Source organism: Symphalangus syndactylus, chromosome 8 (genome assembly GCF_028878055.3).
Source record: "Symphalangus syndactylus isolate Jambi chromosome 8, NHGRI_mSymSyn1-v2.1_pri, whole genome shotgun sequence".
Classification (NCBI taxonomy): domain Eukaryota; kingdom Metazoa; phylum Chordata; class Mammalia; order Primates; family Hylobatidae; genus Symphalangus; species Symphalangus syndactylus.
Window position 1 is genome coordinate 138,547,028 of NC_072430.2, and position 16,092 is coordinate 138,563,119.

Below are 16,092 nucleotides of genomic sequence, written 5' to 3' on the forward strand. Positions count from 1 at the left end.
ACCTTGTTCTCTGTCTTTGTTTCCCTGTAGAATTTTCTTTCTAAGCAATGGTATGGAGAGATTTCCCGAGACACCAAGAACTGGAAGATTATCCTGTGTCTGTTTATTGTACCCTTGGTGGGCTGTGGCTTTGTATCATTTAGGTACAAACCAAGGCACATAATCGTGTGTGAGTGTATGTGCCAATGTGTGTATGTGCATCCACATATGTGTGCTCTCATGTAAATGATTAAAAAGCCTGGAACTTATGATGTTTACATTGGTGCCTATGAATTTGGTCTTGTTTCTCCCCTGACTTTTCCTGGGTTTCCTCTTAAGTGGGTGGGGGTGGGGTTGTGTCTTTAATATCTGGGGCAGAATGTGGATTTGTTAATTGCAAAATGCCAAGGATTGAGTTGGGGTTGGGTCCATCTTAGGACATAGTTTTGATCCCATCTCTTCCTCCTGGCTGTGGGTCTGTATTTATCTATGTTTGGAAGGAGGGGAGGGCTGTGCCCATCCCATGCTTGCAAGGATGCTGACGATGCCCTTATCTCTGGGTCCAGGAAGAAACCTGTCGACAAGCACAAGAAGCTGCTTTGGTACTACGTGGCGTTCTTCACCTCCCCCTTCGTGGTCTTCTCCTGGAACGTGGTCTTCTACATTGCCTTCCTCCTGCTGTTTGCCTACGTGCTGCTCATGGATTTCCATTCGGTGCCACACCCCCCTGAGCTGGTCCTGTATGCACTTGTCTTTGTCCTCTTCTGTGATGAAGTGAGACAGGTAGGGCAGCCATGACAGCAGGAACACCCTCGCTTCCTCGGTGGGAGGCATCTTTCTAAAGCCAAGAGGAATAGAAGTTGCTTCTGAAGTTCAAAAGTCATTATTTTCCCAAAATAAATGTTCTCTTTAGGTGCTAGTCCATGAGTGTGAAGGTGCATTTTCACACCCTTAGTAATTCAGTAAGATCTCCTAGTACCAAGTTTATTCTTTGCTTGCTAATGAATGTTAATTGGTGGAAATGAATTAGTCAGGAATGGGGGAGTGTTCAAAGAAAAGAGAGACCTTGGATGATAAACCCACTGCTGTCATCAGGAGTGGTTTTTGTTCCTGCCATTACCGTGGCATGATAAGTGGCAGGGAGCTGGCAGGACTTTTGAGCTAAGAGCATCTTAATGCCCAGCATGTCAGAGTGACAATGTTTTAAAGTCATGTAACTCCCTGTGGGTTTCAGGGAACTGGTGTGAATTATTCATGGTGCTTTTCTGCGGTTTCTTGGGACCTTCATTTTTTTGGCATCGTCTCTCTATCATTGAACCCAGAAGTCTAGCTCAGGACTCGTGTAGCGGGCGCTTGGTTAGTAATTGTTGAAGAAATAAATGTTGATGGTGAAACTGGTGTTATCCCTAAACCATTATGAAAACTCATCCCAGAAAATCCTTTCACACTTAGCAGTTTACAAATTGTTTGAGAACTGCTGTTTTTGTCACTGTTGTCCTCTCTAGGCACTTACAGTTTCCGAGGCACAATGCCACGTGCTACAAGAAATCTGGAGGGGCAAAGAGTGCTATTCTTGCCCTTACAGAGTCACTGACTTGTATGAGAATCCTAAGTTGGCTTAAATTTTCATGCCAACTCTGACAGACTTTTTTTGGTGACTTCCAGCAGTCCTGGGTTGAGAAAGATTCCAAGGGTCTGTCTGTTCTCAGTGGGAGAATGTTTTGATCGATTAGTGATGTCTGCCATGGGTATGACCTGTGAGAAGAGTCCTGGCACCAGTGACCTGTGTCTGCCTTTCCTTGCCTAGTAGGTCTGAGGTGCAGATGGGGAATGGAGCTGGGATGGAGGTGGAGGAAGCATAAGCTAAATGACTCATGTCAGTGTTGAACAGCAGGATTATCAGGCTTCACCTACCAGCAATTCTTCCCCCAGGACAGGGCCCTGCTATGTGCAGGGGATTTCCCTAACTTCCGATCAGCCCCAAGGGAGTCCCATGCACTGCCCTGGGAAGTCACAGCTCTGCCTGGGCCATGCCCTTGGTATTAGTCTGTAGGGTTGCCAAGATGAAGCACCATAGACTGCATGGCTTTAATAACAGAAGTTCATTGCCTTATGGTTCTAGAGGCCAGAAGTCTGAGATCAAGCTGTCGGCAGGGCTGACTCCCTCTGAAGGCTGTGCGGGAGACTCTGTCCTAGCCTCTCCTCTAGCTTTCGGCGGCCAGCTGGCAAGCTTCACCATTCCTTGGCTTGTCGATGCATCCCTCTGATCCCTGTCCTCATGGGTGACTCCTGCATGAGTGATTGTGTCCAAATTTCTGCTCTTCCTGGGCACATTCGTTGTATTGGATCAGGGGCCACCCTACTTCAGCATGACTTCCTCTTTACTTAGTTATATCTGCAATGCCCCTGTTTCCAAACAATGTCACATGCCAAGGTACTGGGGGCTAGGACTTCCATGTTTGAATCTTTGGAGACACAGTTTAACCTGTAACACCTACAACGAGTCTCTTTCTCTTAGCTGCCATCCTACTTCCTAGCTCTGTGTTGTGCCTTGCTATGTATGTGTCAGCAGCAGCGAGGGAATGGGAACAGTCTGAGGGAAGCAGAGAAAGACTGAAGGAGATTCATCATTTAAAACGGAGTGGGCCCAGACCAGAGTGAGAGAGTGAGAGAAGCAGCCCTCATCCAGCGAGGAGCCTTGGAGCCACGGTGCGGGAGCTCACTCTGGATGAGGTCCTGCGTTTTCCCTTCTCCCGACCTGGCCTGGTTTCCTCCACTCTCACTTGTAGTTGACCATGACCAAGACCCTTTTCAAAGGCACTTCAGGGACAAAAAGACAGCATTCCCAGCTTAGCTTTTGCAAGAGGGAGGGGCTGAAAGGGTGAGATTGGGGGCTTTGTAGTACTGGAGGGGGAGGGGCCCCAACACCCCCTACCTCTCACTCCCTCTGAGGGGCTGGCTGATGTCTTGTCACGGACTGGGAACAACTGGGACAGTGTCTGCCCCATGAATGGGGTAAGTGCCAAATGGTTTGTTTTTGTTTTTGTTTTTGTTTTTTTGTTTTGTTTTCTTAGATTGTATCTTGCTCTGTTGCCCAGGCTGGAGTGCAATGGCATGATCTTGGCTCACTGCAACCTCCGCCTCCCACGTTCAAGTGATTCTCGTGCCTCAGCCTCCTGAGTATCTGGGACTACAGGCACGCACCACCCTGCCCAGCTAATTTTTGTATTTTTAGTAGAGATGGGATTTCACCATGTTGGCCAGGATGGTCTCAATCTCTTGACCTTGTGATCTGCCCACCTCGGCCTCCCAAAGTTCTGGGATTACAGGTGTGAGCCACTGCGCTCGGCCACCAAAGGATTTTGACTGGTCTGTGGAAATTTGTAACCTTGGAGGGCAGCCCGCTGGTTCCTGGCAGGCCTTTTCTGGCACAGCTTACTGGAGAGGCAGCTGGACCACCTGGGAGGTCACACAGGCCTCCAACCCTTGGTGGTGACTCATAGGCAGGATCTTGAGCTCTGTGGGGGCAGCAGAGTTTGCTGGAAGAGGCACAGGGTCTGTGAGGAGCTGGAGCAGCACACTGCATGACTCAGGCGACCAGCCTGACATCTCAAAGGTAGCCACTGAGTAGAATCAAGTGACGATGGATTCATAGCCTGGTGGGGAAATGAGTCATGAGCACAAATTAGCAGAAAGAGAGAGAGAGAACGAGAAAGACAGAGAGAGAAAGAGAGAGAGAGACAGAGGAGAGAAATGCGGAGGTGGGGAGGGAGAAAAAACCATCTGGAATTGCGAATAGCTGTTACAATAGTAACTTACTGAACTTTTTTTGACCTGCAAGAGGTTATTTAGAGAATGAGAGGATGGACGTCTGGCATGGTGCCCTAGTGCATCTCTTCTTGCATCAACCCCACTGGGAGGTCCTTTGAGCTTTTCCAGTTCCTAACACATACTCTGTTGTTGCTCAGAATTGCGTGGCATGGGAATGATTTGATTTAGATGGTTATTTCTTATTCACAGTTGGTCCTCAGGGGCTAGCATAGGAGCTGGCACCGACACGTTTCTGACAAGCGTGTGTGTTTTTAGTAAATGCATTGATGAAGCACGGTCTTCATAGTTCAACTCAAGGGCTGTGTGACCTGGAGTGGCCATGGTAACACTCAGGAGACCAGCGCTGGGGAGCTGGAGAGGAACCCTGCCCACAGCCCCACAGGTAGGAGCTCAAGGGTGTTCTCTGGGGCAGAGGGCGCTTTGGTGGCCTCTTCTCAGAATGGGTGATGAAAAGTCAAAAGTCTTTTTTCTGCTACTTTTCACCCCTCAAGCTCCCAAACATTTCTCTACCTGTCCCTGACCCTACCTCCCTTGCTGCATTAAGGCTCAGAAGCTGTTGTGCAAGTCCAGACGTTGTTTGACTCCTTTAGGCATCTAAAGAAACCAGAGGCTGGGTGTGGTGGCTCCCGCCTGCAATCCCAGCATTGTGGGAGGCCGAGGTGGGCGGATCACCTGAGCTCAGGAGTTCAAGACCAGCCTGGCCAACATGGCAAAATCCCGTCTCTACTAAAAGTACAAAAATTAGCCGGGCATGGTGGCGCGTGCCTGTAATCCCAGCTACTCAGGAGGCTGAGGCAGTAGAATTGCTTGAACCCTGGAGGCAGAGGTTGCAGTGAGCTGAGATTGTGCCACTGCACTCCAGCCTGGGTGACAGAGTGAGACTCCATCTCAGAAAAACCAAAAACCAAAAAACAAACAAAACACACACTCACACAAACCCAGGAATCTGAGAGAGAGGACTTGTTCTGAGTTGCTTTGGAAGGCAGACCTTGGCCTGGATGGAAGCTGCAGGGAGATTTGTCTTGGCTTCATCCAAATATTTCATTCATGCTTTCTTCCTTTCAACAAATACTTCACACCCCTACTTTGTGCCAGGCACTGTTCTAGACAGCAATGGACCAAACAGACGAAGATCTCTTCCCCGTGGAGCGTTCTATCAGTTCGTGATGATTTCCGGGAGCTTTCGAGGAGAGGAGATGAGCATCGGCAAGCAGCACTAAGTGGGCGAGTCTTACATTTACTGGGAGGTTGGCCCAGAGGACTTGCAACAGTAAAATCTGAAGTCTGTAAATCACAGACAACTCTGTGCCAATTTCCTATGTGCATTTAGCTGCTAAGTCACCTGTTTGGGTCATGCAGGAGGAGACTCAGGAGAGGTACATTTTCCTTGGAGAAAGGCCCTGGGCAGGGTTAGCATGAGGTGTTTTTGCTCAGGGAGGACACAGGACAGGGACACAGGATGGGAGTAGACAGGGGCAGATTCCCAGGAGAACTGAGGAAGGACAATGGGCTGTGAGTAATTCCCGGGGGCTGCGGGAGGAAGGGTGGGGGTCTGGCTGACCCCTACCTATTCTGTCTGCCTTCATTGTGGGTGATGCTGGATAAGGGGGGATGCTTACTAAGTATCTCTTCTTGTTATTTTTAAGAAGTATCTTTGAATGGGCCACTTTCAACTCAGCAATCCTGGGTATGAAAGCAACAGTATGGGAAGCGCCCTGTGCTTAGGGTCGGCAGTGTGTGTTCCAGGTGGCCCTGCCATCCGAGGGCTTTTCCGGCCTTACAGCTCTGATTCTGCGACATGAATGGGTCTGTAGAACACAGCCATGGAGATTCTTATCATTAAAAGAATCCGACACTCGGGGTCGCTGTTTCTCTTCTGGTCTGCAGACTCACGCATTTGACATCCTAAATGGGATTGCTTTCCTCTAAGAAATAGTTCTGCTGGCCTGGTGCTGTCTTAATTAACCTAGTTTACACTTGTTAGGGGAAAAAAAAAAACAAAACCCAGCAGGGTGTGACCTGATTTAGATTGTGTCTGATTTAGATTGTGTCAAAAAGTCATGCTCTTCCGTGTGTACCTGTGTCCCTTTGCCTGAATGCAGATGTCGAAATGCTGATTTGGAATTTTGAAACGAGGCGGTCAATAAGTGCAAATACAATTGCTAAATAATCCTTGGGCCTGTTAAACAGACATTGGGGATGTTTATTTAAAAAGGATGAGTCCCATCATGCCTTCACGGAGGGCACCATTCAATTTTGAGGCATGTTGAATCTCCAAATCCTGACAGATATGATGAAATAGTGTCCTGGGATTTTATGAATACAGCCTATCCCTGGCATTCTGCTCAGAGAAGAGGCCTCTTTTCCTTTAAAAACACGTTATCTCCCTGTGATGGTAACTTGGAGCCTCAGAATTGACCTATTTCCGATGTCTCTCTTCATGTAGGTCAGGCTTCTGAGAGTCTCCCGGGCTGAGGTTGGGCTGGGGCAGTGCCTACCTGCCTCCCAGAGCAGGGCATTAAGTGGGGAGCTAGCAGCAGGGAGGGCCTTTCCCAATCCCCCTTATCTTACCAGGCACCAGAAGAGCAAATGATTGTTGGTGAGGGGTCCCTGGGGCTGCTAGCACCAGCAAAGCGAACAGTTCCTGTGGCCTCCCCCAAGGAGCCTGCCTTGGTTTCTGAACCTAGGCAGAATGTTTGAACTGAGTGAATAGGGTGACAAGAATGTTGACAATACATTAGCAGATCTCTTGTCCTTTATTACGGTCCTGATAATAATGGTTATTGGCAGAGACAATTGTAATACAAATGAAAATATCAAATGTATTTTAGCTATATGGCAAGATGTATCTGTTTCCCCTCAATTTTTGTCCATTTTTATTTTATTTAGTTTTATAAAATCACAAAGTAATAATGCTTATCGCAAGTGGGACTACATAAAGAATAATCTTGCACAGTCTAGAGTATAATCTTCCACAACCTTCTTCATGCCCATAAAGATATGAACGTATGCAGGTGTTTTGTTTGTTTTTATCCAAATAGAATCCTACTGTGTTCATCACCCTACAATTTGCTTTCTTTTTTTTGAGAATGTCTCATGGGCATTCCTGCAAGTTAATCTTAGACATAGATCTCGTTTTCAGCCTAGTTTCTTGTAAACACACATATTTCACAGAAATGGAATATTATAGTGTGTGCGTGTGTGTGTGTGTGTGTGTGTGTGTGTGTGCTTTTTAAGTTGAGCGTTTTTTTCCTTCTTTGTTAGTCTCCCTACCGACTTTCTCAACCTTTACTCTAAAGACAAGGCCTCCCGAGCTATGTTAATAAACTGCTGTGTCTCTTTCTGCTTTTATTTGGTCCATGTGCTATGTACACACACTGTATTACATCAAATCTGAGATGTCATTTTTTTTTTCACATTTTAACGTCTCTGAAACTGCAATTTCCTACAATCTGAGGTTTAATGAAATAGGGTAGGCATATGTATGTTTGGGGGCTTTTTTCTTCATTCTTTGTTTTACAAAAACAAGATTCTGTTTCCCATACTTTTCTGCATTTTGCTTTCTCTTTTACTTTGTAGAAATCTCTTCAAGACAAATGACATCACTGTGTTCCTTTTTAAAAACAGGATTGTAGTATGTTCAATATTCCTTTAATGGTGGACCACATCTTTTTCCTAGATTATGCTTTTCTCTGCAACAAAAATGCTGCAATAAGCATCCTATGTACCAATTAAAAAAAGAGAGAGAGTTTAGCCTTCACACAGTGACTGGACTGTTGATACACCCCATGGTGCTGCCCCAACCTGGGGGATTTTAACATTTCCTGGGTGCTTGATTTCATAGTGCCCTCGCCCCCTTGGCCCACTCAAGTTGCTCTTCGAATTTATAAATGAAGGAAAGGAAATGCTTCTTGAGAAATTAATGACGTGTCTTGAATCCCTTCCACATCTGAGACTGTAGGATCTCTGTGGGATCTGAAGAAGCAGAGTGATGTGGGGAGAAGCAACTGACTCGGGCTCAGAATCATGAGGTCTGCCACTTGCTGAGCGAGTTCCTTAGCCTCTCTAGGCTGTGATTTCAGCAGCAAAGTAGGAAATATAATATCTGAATAACAGATGGACTCCTATTGGTGAGTTCATTTAGTAACATTAAGAAGTGCCCTCTTGCTTGGTGACATTTCTTTGATGTTGTTTCCCTGCCTTGCACAAGTGTTAGTTTCCTTATGTGAATTCACTTAGGGCCTCAGTCTCATCCCCATACCGATCTTCGTGTCATTTCTTTTCAACATGTTTAACATCTGTCTTTTCCACCAAACAGTAGATTCCTTGAGAATTAGCATTGCACCTAATCCAATGTTTCCGTGCTCCGGGAGCCTGGCACGGGTGTTTGGAATTCCATGTGCTCTCTGTAAATATATTTGAATGGATGAACAAATGAAAGCATTAGCTGGTCACTCTGGAATTACCCAAATGCAGTTTATGGATTGATTTAGGAGCCATCCAGATGTGGTCTTCTCCTTTCCCTCTTCGGGAAAATGCGAAAAGAGAAACGATACTCTCTGTTTGTTTCAATGTTTTCCTGACATACTTTCTTCCAAAGAATAATGACCAATACATACACATCGGTCCCTGAGGCACACTGTTCCCATCAGTCATATCCAGGACCACATCTGTCCTCATAGATGTTGTATACAGCACCTATGTGCACATTTTTTTAAAAAAAGATTTCTTTTAATCAAGACGTTTTACTGCCATGTGGCAGAAAAATTTTACAGTAATGACACAAATCTACGATGACAACAATATGAGTAATACCCCCTAGGACTGTGTAGTGCACAGCCTGTACCATTGTACATGGTGGCCAGACAGTCTACATCTGCCTACGGAGGGTGTACTCACCCTTTGCAGGTTCCTCTTGAAAAAAACGGTGAGGATACATCAATCCTTTTTCCTGACTTTGCCAGCAGACATGAAGAGGAGAACAGCCAGCGTGCAACCTACTTTCCAATCCTCCTGGATTAGCATGGGGCATGTGGTAGGGCTCACTTGGCATATGAAAGAATAAACAAACATGTCATTGGCTCAAAAAGGACCTGGAAGAAAATGAGTGGACATTTAAAAATCTGGAAATGGTTGATATTTCCAAGCTGCTGATGTCCCTCTCTGTCCCTTTCTGTACGCAGTGGTACGTAAATGGGGTGAATTATTTTACTGACCTGTGGAATGTGATGGACACGCTGGGGCTTTTTTACTTCATAGCAGGAATTGTATTTCGGTAAGTAGTCTCATCACTTTTCCTAATTTTCTGTGTTTTGACTACAAAAGTGGAGAAAAGCTCTGCAGACATTTCAAACCCAAGGGAAGTCTATTACTCATTAGAGATTATTACACAAGACCATTGTGTCTGCTTTATAGAGATACAGCTTGGTTGGCATGAAGTTGAGTCCCCTCTCTTCCCCTTCCCACTGATGTGTAATTTAAAAGGGGTCCCGCATGATTTTTCTCTTTGTTCTTATAGACTTTGGGGAGAATTTTTGATTTAAGTAGAGATGAGGTTTCATCATGTTGTCCAGGCTGGACTCAAATGCCAGGGCTCAAGGGATCCACCTGCCTCAGCCTCCCAAAGTGTTGGGATCACAGGCATGAGCCTCTGCACCTGATCATGGGGAGAAATAAATAGAAATTGAGAAATTCTACTGATTATTGTTTATTGATTTTGTATTCTGAAACTTTACTGAAGTCACTTATCTGTTCTAGGACACTTTGGAAAGTCTTTAAGGTTTTCTAGGTATAGAATCATATTATTAGAAAAGAGAGATAATTTGACTTCTTCTTTTCCTATTTGGATACTTTCTATTTCTTTCTCTTGTCGGATTGCTCTGGCTAGGACTTCTAGTACTATGTTGAATATGAGTGGTGAGAGTGAACATCCTTGTCTTCTTCCAGTTATTAAGTGGAATGCTTCCAGCTTTTGCCCATTCAATATGATACTGGCTGTGGATTTGTCATAGACGGTTCTTATTATTTTGAAGTCCATTCCTTCAATGCTTAGTTTGTTGAGTTTTTTTTTTTTTTTATCAAGAAAGGATGTTGGATTTTATTGAAAGCCTTTTCTACATCTATTGAGATGGTTGTGCAGATTTTGTTTTTAATTCTGTTTATGTAGTGAATCACAATTATTGATTTGCATGTTGAACCAACCCAGGTAGTGAGTATAGTACCCAACAGGCAGCCCCCTCTCTCCTTTCCCCCTTTTGGAGTTCCCAGTGTTTATTATTCCCATCTTTATGTCCATATGTACTCACTATTTACCTCCCACTTATAAGTGAGAACATATGGTATTTGGTTTTCTGTTCCTGCATTAACTCACTTAGCATAATGGCCTCGAGCTGTGTCCATGTTCTTTTTTTATGGCTGTGTAGTATTCTACGGAGTATATGTGTCACATTTTCTTTATCCAGTCCACCACTGATGGGCATCTAGGTTGGTTTCATGTCTTTGCTATTGTGAATAGTGCTGCAATGTACATATGAGTGTATGTGTCTTTTTGGTAGAATGATTTATTTTCTTCAGGTATGTACTCAGTAATGGGATTGCTGGGTCAAATGAGAGGAGAAGATGCTGAGAATGTTAACTATCATACGGTATTGTTTCATGTTGGGCCATATGATCTTCTAATATGCACGTAACTTTGATTTGAATGCTGGCTGTGGAGTCTGCCCTTCCAGTTACAAGCATATTTCCTCAATGGCACAGCCAGAATGCAGGATTAGAAAAGCCAACCACACATTACCACCAAAAAAACAATGTGTATTCCACATCGTAGAGAGATTAGGGTATGCCCCAAACCATGGTTCGCATTGCCTAGCCTGCATCCTAACTGGCCTGTTGTCCCCAAATAGCTTTTAAGATAAAGCTAGCAACTGGACATGGTGGCTCACATCTGTAATCCCAACACTTTGGGAGGCTGAGTTGGGAGGATCACTTGAGCCCAGGAGTTCGAGACCAGCCTAAGCAACATAGCGAGACCCTGTTTCAATTTTTTAAAAAAGATAAGCTAGCAATTACATATGAGTAGTACTTTCAAATGATGTCATTTTGTAAAGAATCTTAACCATTCATATTTACACTTATACAGAATGAGATGGTTTACAATGAGTGTTCACCCTCCAATTTGAATGGGGTAAAAACGTCAATTTCCTCTTCAGATATTCTCCCTTTCTGGTTGGGTTTAAGGTTTCAGCATTTGAGCCACAGTTGGTTGGATATGATTCTAGATCACTCTAGTTAGAAAGCACAGATGGCTTTCAATGAGCACATTAGCAGGTGGTTAGATAATCAAATGATCTGGTGCAAATGAGGTAAGTTTCATTAGGGGAAAGCTGGCAGGGTGAAGTCCCAAGTGGTCATGGGGGTGGGCTGGGGGTTGGCATCGTTATAGAAGCCGTGTGAGCCAGGGAAGTTAGCAATAGCATGGTTAGTTTCCTGCAGTAGTGTGTGAGGATGGCAGGCTAAAGAGACAGGAACCTCTGAGAGCTCAGTTTGGTGAGATGTCTTTGCTTTTCATGTCTTTTCATGTCCTTGACTGTACTTGAGGCCATGAAAGCAGAAGATCATGGCCTTTGCTGGGTGGTGTTTCTGGCCTATTTTCACTCACTCAACCTTCCAGCTCTTGCCTGTTTCTTGAAATTGGGTTATTTTTAGAAACAAAACTTGGGAATGTTTTGTCAATATCTCATGAATTCTGTTCCTTCTTTTCCCTCTAGGCTCCACTCTTCTAATAAAAGCTCTTTGTATTCTGGACGAGTCATTTTCTGTCTGGACTACATTATTTTCACTCTAAGATTGATCCACATTTTTACTGTAAGCAGAAACTTAGGACCCAAGATTATAATGCTGCAGAGGATGGTAAGAGTCAAGAATATTTGTAGTCACCATTTTTCTTGCGGGGCCCAGAGTTCTCTTAATAGTTGATAGGAGGATTTTGTCCTTAGAACGACTGTTGCATTTCACCATCAGTAACATTTACTTTCTTTGATGTATTTCATCAGGGGCCTCTCCCAGGTTAAAATTTAATGAAAGATGGTTGTGAGGAGCAAACAGTGTCATTTAGTGCATTGTTAACAAATAACCTCATACTTATTTAGATTTTATACTTCACAAGTTACTTTCATTTGAGTCTTGACAGTTTGCTAAGAGTGTAGGTAGGGGAGGGACTTTTATGCCAATTTTATACATGGGGACAGTGGAGTCCAAGGAGGACTATGTTTGTCCAGAGAGAAGCAGTGAGCTAGATGCATAGTGAGGATTGGAGCCTGAATCATGTAACTGTGTAATATAAATACAGGGAAAGGTTATAGCAGGCTTGTTAAATACACATAATGGAAAGAATTACACATGGATGGTGTTGCTTTCCTAAACTTGTTTTCCAGATGACCCAAACCTCCACCGTTTCTGTCTTTAAATCAGATGAACATTGAGATGAGCTCATCTGGAAGCTCCATTCCAACACTGAGGTTCTTTGAGTTTGTGGTTTTAATTCAAAGCATTTCTGGGACATCCAGTCACCATGAAGTCATGCTATGTGTGCACAAAATTTAAAAAATATTAAATGGTCCATTCTTGTCTAATAAGGATAACTTTTATTTTCCAAACAAGCAAATAAACCAACAAACTACAAAAATAATTTTGGGTTTAAAAATATATCAAAATCATGAGGTATAGGGACAGAGAAGTCCTCCAAAACTTAGATTCCTTGTTTGCTCTAGAGCTGGGCTCCCACTCAGAAAGCTGCTGTTGCTGGGCTGGTTTGGAGATCAGCAAGCAAAAATGCATCAAACCGGTTTTAACTCTGGAAGACAGATGTCTTAAGATCCAGAGATGATGATGACCGCTTTTGTCAATGAGTCAGTGAACTCTGGATGACTTAGATGCTCTGAGCCCTGGAACTGCTGCTCTTCTCCATGGTCCACTGAGGACGGCCGGGCTGGGGGGAATTGCTGACTGTTGGCAGGGTCCTGACTCTGCTCTCCTGTCCTCTCCCGACAGCTGATCGACGTGTTCTTCTTCCTGTTCCTCTTTGCGGTGTGGATGGTGGCCTTCGGCGTGGCCAGGCAAGGGATCCTTAGGCAGAATGAGCAGCGCTGGAGGTGGATATTCCGTTCGGTCATCTACGAGCCCTACCTGGCCATGTTCGGCCAGGTGCCCAGTGACGTGGACGGTAAGCCTGACTTGGCTCAGGTGGAAACAGCTTGGAGGAGGCATTTGCTCCCTGAACCAATCCCCAGGGCTGCCCTGGAGACCGCACTTCAGAAGCACGCACATGAAACAGAGTCCAACACGACAGAGTAAAAACTAACTCCTCGAAACCTCTTCTTTGCTCTTAAGCAAGATTTTACATCAGCCTTGCAGATGGTGCCCAACATTTCAATTTTTAAACCTTTTTAAAAGTAGTGATTCTGATATTTTCAATTAACAATGTGGCAATGGAAGGCAACAAGACTTACTAGTTTAGAAACCAGGGTTGTGAGTTGTACTCGTCCATATAACAGAGTGACTGGGCTCCCATTTCTTTCAAAAAGAGCAACATTGGAAAATCCACATTGGAACCTGGAATTTAGACTTCCGGTGTTAGTTAGGCCACTGCCAACTGGTTTTTGGAGGCAGGCTGATGGTGGCACAGATGGTTTTAATTTGCCCACACCCGATTTACAGAAGGAAAGTGAGGGGCTATGTAAATTGTGTGTGTTTTGGATGGATGGGCTGAAGCATCTTTAGGATGCTGACAATAGCCTTGGCTTGTCATTTCCTACCCTGCCACGATAAAACCATCCTGATGGTTTCCCTGAACCAGAGCCTGCTCCTCCTGGTCACGGTTCTCCGTTCCTGTTGTTTTCTCTGTTATCCTCCTGGCCTCATAAGTCTCTCCGGCCCCATCTGCTGAAGCCTCTTCCAAGACCTTAGAAACAGCTCTTCTCCCCTGCAGTGGTGGAAAGGCACCTTGGTATTGTCACGCCCAGTCTGCACACTGTGCCTGCTGCTTTATAGAAGCAGACGCATTTCATCCTCATAACAACCCTCCACGTCCATCATTTTAGTTCCATGGGGGTCTAAAGAGGAATTGGCAGGCAGGGTTCAGATCCAAGGTAGCCACTCATGTGCTGTGTGCCCCCAGGAAGTGACTGCATTTTGCTGTCTCTGTTTCATGGGCACAACTGGTAAAGCACCATCTTCTCCACAGGGTCTCTCACTGGCCAGTGTGACCCCACACATGCTCAGATGAGGATCTCTGGCACAGAGCAGCTCTCAGAGGCCAGACGTTTGTACCCATTGCCCCCTCCTCTGAGATTTCTCAGATGCACCTTGGCACATCCTAATAAAAGGGTCTTGATGCCCACTTCCAGACCCAAACTTCCCCCAATGCCCTCCTGTGAAGGTCGGCTGCCACCATCCACACAGTTGTGTGAACAGAGCTGTCAGAAGCCTCATTGTTGTCCTTAACAACTTCTCAGATTTCATTCCCCTCTATTCAGTTCATCCGCTAGTTTTGTTGATTTTTATCTCCTAAATGTTTTTTTGAAATCTGTTTTTTCCATCACCACTGCCACCCCGTAAGCCATCCTCATCGCTTGCCTGCCTGAGTCTTAGGCACAACCTCCTCACCTTCCTTCCCCTCGAGCCCCTTCTGATCTGTGCTGCAGCCAGAGCCATTCTTTGGAAAAGGGAATCTGATGTGTCATTCCTCTGCTTAAAACAGCCTCATGGCTTCCCATCACTTCGGTGTAAAGATTTTAAAAGTAGGCCGGGGATGGTGGCTTATGCCTGTAATCCCAGCACTTTGGGAGGCCGAGGCAGGCGGATCACCTGAGGACAAGAGTTCGAGACCAGCCTGGTCAACATGGTGAAACCCTGTCTCTACTAAAAATACAAAAATTAGCTGGGAATGGTGGCTGATGCCTGTAATCCCAGCTACTCGGGAGGCTGAGGCAGGAGAATCACTTGAACCTGGGAGGTAGAGGTTGCAGTGAGCTGAGATAGTGCCACTGCACTCAAGCCTTGGCATCAGAGTGAGATTCCGTCTGAAGAAAAAAAAGATGTAAAAAGTTAATATGTCTGCTCAGTGCGCATCTTATTCTCCCATTTCCACTGATGTTTACAAACCCCACCCCGCCCCCACCACAGGGCCTTTGCACATGCTGTTGCCTCTGTGGGGTGCTCTAGGCTGCCACCCTCCCCATTAGTTCACGTTCCTGCTGCTCATCCTCTGCTCTCAGTTCTGAGACCCTTCCTTCTTGGGAAGCTGCACCTGGATGAGCTGTCTCAGTTTATGCTTCTCAGAGCACTGTGTGTGTCCTTCTTAGCACTTTACATGGGCTGAGACTTTAAATGTGTGTGGTTGATTATCTGCCTATCCAAAGAGGCTGGAACGTTCTTGAGGGCAAAGAACATGTTCACTTGGCCCTTCCTTTTATCTTGATCTTAACAAAGCCCCTTTTTCTTAGTACTGCTCAGTAAATATGCATTGAGCAGATGAACAGGTGATTCTAAGGACTATGACTTGTTTGGATAAAGTGCCTCAGAAGAAGGCCTAAGACATTTCATGACCACCATGTTCTTGTGGCCCTGGGGATGCCATCGCTCTCACCCCTCCAGAGGGTCCTCACTTTGCCTGTTGGTTTCTACATCCTCAGGTACCACGTATGACTTTGCCCACTGCACCTTCACTGGGAATGAGTCCAAGCCACTGTGTGTGGAGCTGGATGAGCACAACCTGCCCCGGTTCCCCGAGTGGATCACCATCCCCCTGGTGTGCATCTACATGTTATCCACCAACATCCTGCTGGTCAACCTGCTGGTCGCCATGTTTGGGTATGTGTTCAGTCACATGTTCACTGATGTCCACCCTGGGCCAGGCCCCATGCCAGGCTGGAGGTGCTGGGAGCATCACAAGGGTCCCACCTTTGAGGAACATACTTTAGAGATCTTTTGGGGGATTGGTGGACTAGAGGGAGTGGGGCCTTTTTAAAGGGACCATATTAAAAATATAAACTGTGCCTTGAGTTTATTTGACACTGAAGACAAGCACCTGTGACAATCTTCATCAAATCCAGACTGCATATTTGGCATTCATTTAGCAAGCTCTTTGGAGCTCCACAAGGTTGGTAACAACATCACCCACTGGTGACGGAAATGTAGTTTAACTCATCTCCAACGTGCCTTATATGTTATGGGGCTCAGTGGTATGGATTCTAGGATTTACAGGACTCAGACTTTAGTTAATTA

At 45.3% G+C, this 16,092-nt stretch overlaps 1 protein-coding gene across 2 annotated transcripts in view; it reads left to right on the top strand.

Annotated features, from left to right (window-relative positions):
* The window catches only part of TRPM8 (transient receptor potential cation channel subfamily M member 8), a 160,822-nt gene that overhangs the window by 112,558 nt on the left and 32,172 nt on the right, over positions 1–16,092 (top strand). For both annotated transcript variants that reach the window (XM_063645322.1, XM_055291029.2), the window contains 6 exons: positions 31–143; positions 546–762; positions 8,994–9,085; positions 11,577–11,718; positions 12,859–13,030; positions 15,501–15,678. In XM_063645322.1, coding sequence (XP_063501392.1) covers positions 31–143; positions 546–762; positions 8,994–9,085; positions 11,577–11,718; positions 12,859–13,030; positions 15,501–15,678 — 914 coding nt within the window. The remainder of the gene's footprint in view (positions 1–30; positions 144–545; positions 763–8,993; positions 9,086–11,576; positions 11,719–12,858; positions 13,031–15,500; positions 15,679–16,092) is intronic.